General features: G+C 39.2%; 1 protein-coding gene across 1 annotated transcript in view; it reads right to left on the bottom strand.

The window, feature by feature from the left end:
• Positions 1-4261, bottom strand: part of MARCH10 (membrane associated ring-CH-type finger 10) — a 104849-nt gene that overhangs the window by 27289 nt on the left and 73299 nt on the right. The window contains exon 9 of the mRNA XM_015831511.1: positions 2603-2712. Coding sequence (XP_015686997.1) covers positions 2603-2712 — 110 coding nt within the window. The remainder of the gene's footprint in view (positions 1-2602; positions 2713-4261) is intronic.

Raw genomic sequence — 4261 nt, 5'->3', positions numbered from 1 at the left:
AGTGAGGAAAGCTAAGGCTCAAAATGAACTAAGGCTTGCGACCAAAGTCAAAAATAACAAAAAAAGCTTCTTTCAACATGTAAAAAACAAGAAAAAAGTGAAGGAAACGATTGGTCCATTAGTGGGTGAAAGTGGCAAGAAGGTGACAAGCAACAGGGAGAAAGCAGAACTATTTAACTCGTTTTTCGCATCTGTCTTTTCACAAAGGGAAAAAACAGACCAACCTATCAAAAATAGTGCCATAAAAAACAAAATAGAAATACAAGTTAAGATAGGCAAGAAAATGGTAAGTGAGCACCTGTCCAGCCTAGACAAGTTCAAATCACCAGGACCAGATGGATTACACCCCAAGGTTCTCAAGGAACTGGCAGATATGATATCAGAACCACTGAACTATATTTTTCAAAGATCCTGGAGCACTGGGGAACTACCAGAGGACTGGAAAAGAGCTAATGTAGTTCCCATCTTCAAAAAAGGGGGAAAAAGGACCAAGGAAATTAAAGACCTATCAGCCTGACCTCAATACTTGGGAAGATTCTGGAAAAGATAATCAAACAACGAATCAGCGAACACCTACAGGCAAACAAAGTCATTACTAAAAGCCAACACGGGTTTGTCAAAAACAGATCATGCCAGACAAATCTTATTGCATTCTTTGACTAAGTGACAAAATTAGTGGATCAGAGGAATCTGTGGATATAATTTACTTGGAATTCAGTAAGGCATTTGACAAAGTAGATCACAACCTACTAAGATAAGATAGAAAAATGCGAGTTAGACAGCATCACTACCAGATGGATCCGTAGCGGACTGACTGGCCGTACTCAGCGTGTGGTCTCAATGGAATCACATCTACATGGAGGGAAGTGAGTAGTGGGGTGCCCCAGGGCTCTGTTCTGGGCCCAGTGTTCTTCAACATCTTCATCAACGATCTGGACGAGGGGATAGATGGGGAACTCATCAAATTTGCAGACGACACCAAGCTGACAGGAATAGTCAACACTCCAGAAGACAGGCTTAGGATACAGGAGGATCTGGACAGACTTGAACACTGGGCGCTATCTAACAAAATGAAATTCAATGGTGAAAAAAGTAAGGTTCTACATTTAGGCAAGAAAAACCAAATGTACAGGTATAGTATAGGGGGTACCTTGCTCAATAGTAGTAACTGTGAGAGGGATCTCGGAGTTCTAGTGGACAATCATTTAAATATGAGCCAGCAGTGTGCTGCAGCTGCCCAAAAAGCCAACACAGTGCTAGGCTGCATTAACAGAGGGATAGAATCAAGATCATGTGAAGTATTAATACTACTTTACAATGTCTTGGTAAGGCCACACTTGGAATACTGCATCCAGTTTTGGTCACTACGATGTAAAAAACATGTTGAGACTCTAGAAAGAGTACAGAGAAGAGCAACAAAGATAATTAGGGGACTGGAGGCTAAAACATATAAGGAACAGTTGCTGGAATTGGGTATGTCTAGTTTAATGAAGAGAAGGACGAGGGGGGACATGATAGCAGTGTTCCAATATCTCAGGGGCTGCCACAAAGAAGAGGGAGTCAAGCTATTTTCCAAAGCGCCTGAAGGCAGGACAAGAAGCAACGGGTGGAAACTAACCAAAGAGAGAAGCAACCTAGAACTAAGGAGAAACTTCCTGNGTTGTTTTGGGATTGCACCCAAGGCGCCTATTACTATTGGTACTACCCTTGCTTGCTTTTGCCACAGTCTTTCTATTTCTATTTGTAGGTCTTTGTATTTTGTTATCTTCTCCAGTTCTTTCTCGTCTATTCTGCTGTCTCCAGGCACTGCCACGTCCACTATCCAGACTTTTTTGTCTTTCTTATCGACAATTGTTAAATCCGGGGTGTTATGTTGCAGGTGCTTTATTATTATTATTATTATTATTATTATTATTATTATTGTTGTTGTTGTTGTTGTTGTTGTTGTTGTTGTTGTTTTGTTGTTGTTGTTGTTGTTGTTATTATTATTATTATTATTAGTAATAGTAGTAGTAGTAGTAGTAGTAGTAGTAGTAGTAGTAGTATGCCTTCTAAAATGTTGGAAGACTCCTGAAAATATCACAAATTGCTAAGAAAACACATGGCTCAAGGCACAAATTACCAAGTTCAAATTATCATATTTTGGACACATTATGTCAGGGGTAGGCAACCTTAGCTCTTTTATGACTCGTGGACTTCAACTCCCAGAATTCTGGTCTAGAAAAGTCTATAATGTTGGAAAAGATGGAAGAAAAGGAAAGAAAAGACGAGCAGCAGCAAACTGACTCAATTACAGCAAAGGATAGGTGTACCATTGGAGGACCTAAAGGATCTGGTTGGGAACCAGCCTGATATTTATATGTATGGCTATTAAGAGTTGGCATCAACTTAATGGCACATAATTAATTAATTAATCACACTAATGTGCTTAACAATTACAGAAGGCTTTTTTCTCATAGACTGGGGATAAGATTAGGAAGATATTGCATAAAATTCTCCTTTAGATTTCTGGGTTCCAAGCATGCTTTCATCTAGGAAGATAATCAAAATTATTTGCTTTCTTCAACAAAGGATGGATTTACCAGAGTAGCTGATTTCTTACCCGAGATTGTTGGTGATTCCTGTAGTAGTCATTCACATTAAAATCATCCAGATCTACAGTGAGAGTCTGCTTACACAGTTCACAGGTTTTCACTGCACCAAGCTCAGCACCTAACAAACAGAAAGATTTTTTGCTATCTTATTTGTAGGATAGATATACTGGAGATTAAATAGTTTAATATACTCTCTAATTATTTTGCCATATATTTGATCAGTTCGTGGCTGTATATACATTTTGTAGTCACAATCACATTATAGAATTAGTATTTTGTTTACTGATGTTAACATACTGATATCCATTTTACAAGACATTTGTTTGTTTATAAAATTTATCTTACCACAGGGTAACTCTGGGCAGCTGAGACATTCTTCAGATGTACAGATAATGTGTGTGTGAGCCTTCAAATGACTGGAGACTACTTGGGCAGATCCCTCCAGTTTTCTTGGCAAGATTTTGGAACTGATTTGCCATTGTCTCCTTCCTAGACTGAGAGAGTGACTGGTCCCAAATCACCCAGGTGGCTTTATGCCCACGGTAGGACTAGAATTCTTGTTCTTCCGGTTTCTAGCCTAATGCCTTAACCATTAAACTAAATTGGTTCTTACTTACATTAATAGGGAAATATAATGCTTTTGTGTTGGAGGCAATTTTTTGCACATTTTTTGAGCATTTATAAAAAGTTGCTTAGTAATACCCTAATATGAGAAGTCTGAAACCAATACCTGTAAAATCCTCAGATTATTTTTTACTATTGGTGTTTTCCTAAGAAAACAAAATGAAAAATAAATAGATAGAAATTGCTGAAGACCAAAATGACCAGGAATAAAAAGAAATAAGGACTTAAATGTTTCACTTAGCAATTCAAATGGATGGAGAACAATGCAACTACTGCAGCAGTAAAATAAAAAAAAAAAAGGAGGGAATGGAGGCATATATGTAGTCATGCAAAATGGAGGTAAGAATCCCATCTAACGATCACCTCAGCTATATAGGTTTCTGATAATAATTCTGAGTACCCGTATATACTCGAGTATAGGTCGACCCGAATATAAGCCGAGGGACCGATTTTCCCACAAAGAACTGGGGAAAAATGGTGACTCGCCTATAAGCCGAGGGGGCATTTTTCACCACACACATTTTTCCGCCTGGGCTAATCGGCCTCTTTGCAACCCCACCCCTTAAAAAAAAGAGAGAGAGAAAAAAAAATATGAAAGAGAGGAGTAAGAGGCCTCTTCTAACCGCGGCCGAGTTCATCTCGCCTAAGGCTGTTGACGGCCTCAAATTAAAAAAAATGGTCGGCTTTTTTAAAAAGGCGCAAGAAAAGGGACATCCCAGAGCTTCTATCAGATTTAACCCCAGCTTATTCTGACACATTGGAGACTGTCTTTCGCTTTCGCTTCTACCAGAGGCGAGGGGGATTTTGAAGGGTAGGCGGAGAGATGAATTTAAAACAAAAAAACAAAAAAAACCCCCAAGCTGATGTCTCTCCCTTAGAATAAATGCCAACAGCAAGCACGAATGACCGGCAACTTCCCCGCCCTTTTTTTCTCCCCGTTTTCCTTTAAAACACAAAAACACACACACGCACACAAAAACCCGATTATTACCCGGTTAGGTTAATAAAATCTCGGAGAGCACCAAAAACTCCGGAGCTCAACC

The sequence above is a fragment of the Protobothrops mucrosquamatus genome, unplaced genomic scaffold (assembly GCF_001527695.2).
Source record: "Protobothrops mucrosquamatus isolate PMUCROS unplaced genomic scaffold, P.Mucros_1.0 scaffold_257, whole genome shotgun sequence".
In the NCBI taxonomy this organism is placed as follows: domain Eukaryota; kingdom Metazoa; phylum Chordata; class Lepidosauria; order Squamata; family Viperidae; genus Protobothrops; species Protobothrops mucrosquamatus.
This window is presented reverse-complemented; position numbering and strand designations above follow the sequence as displayed.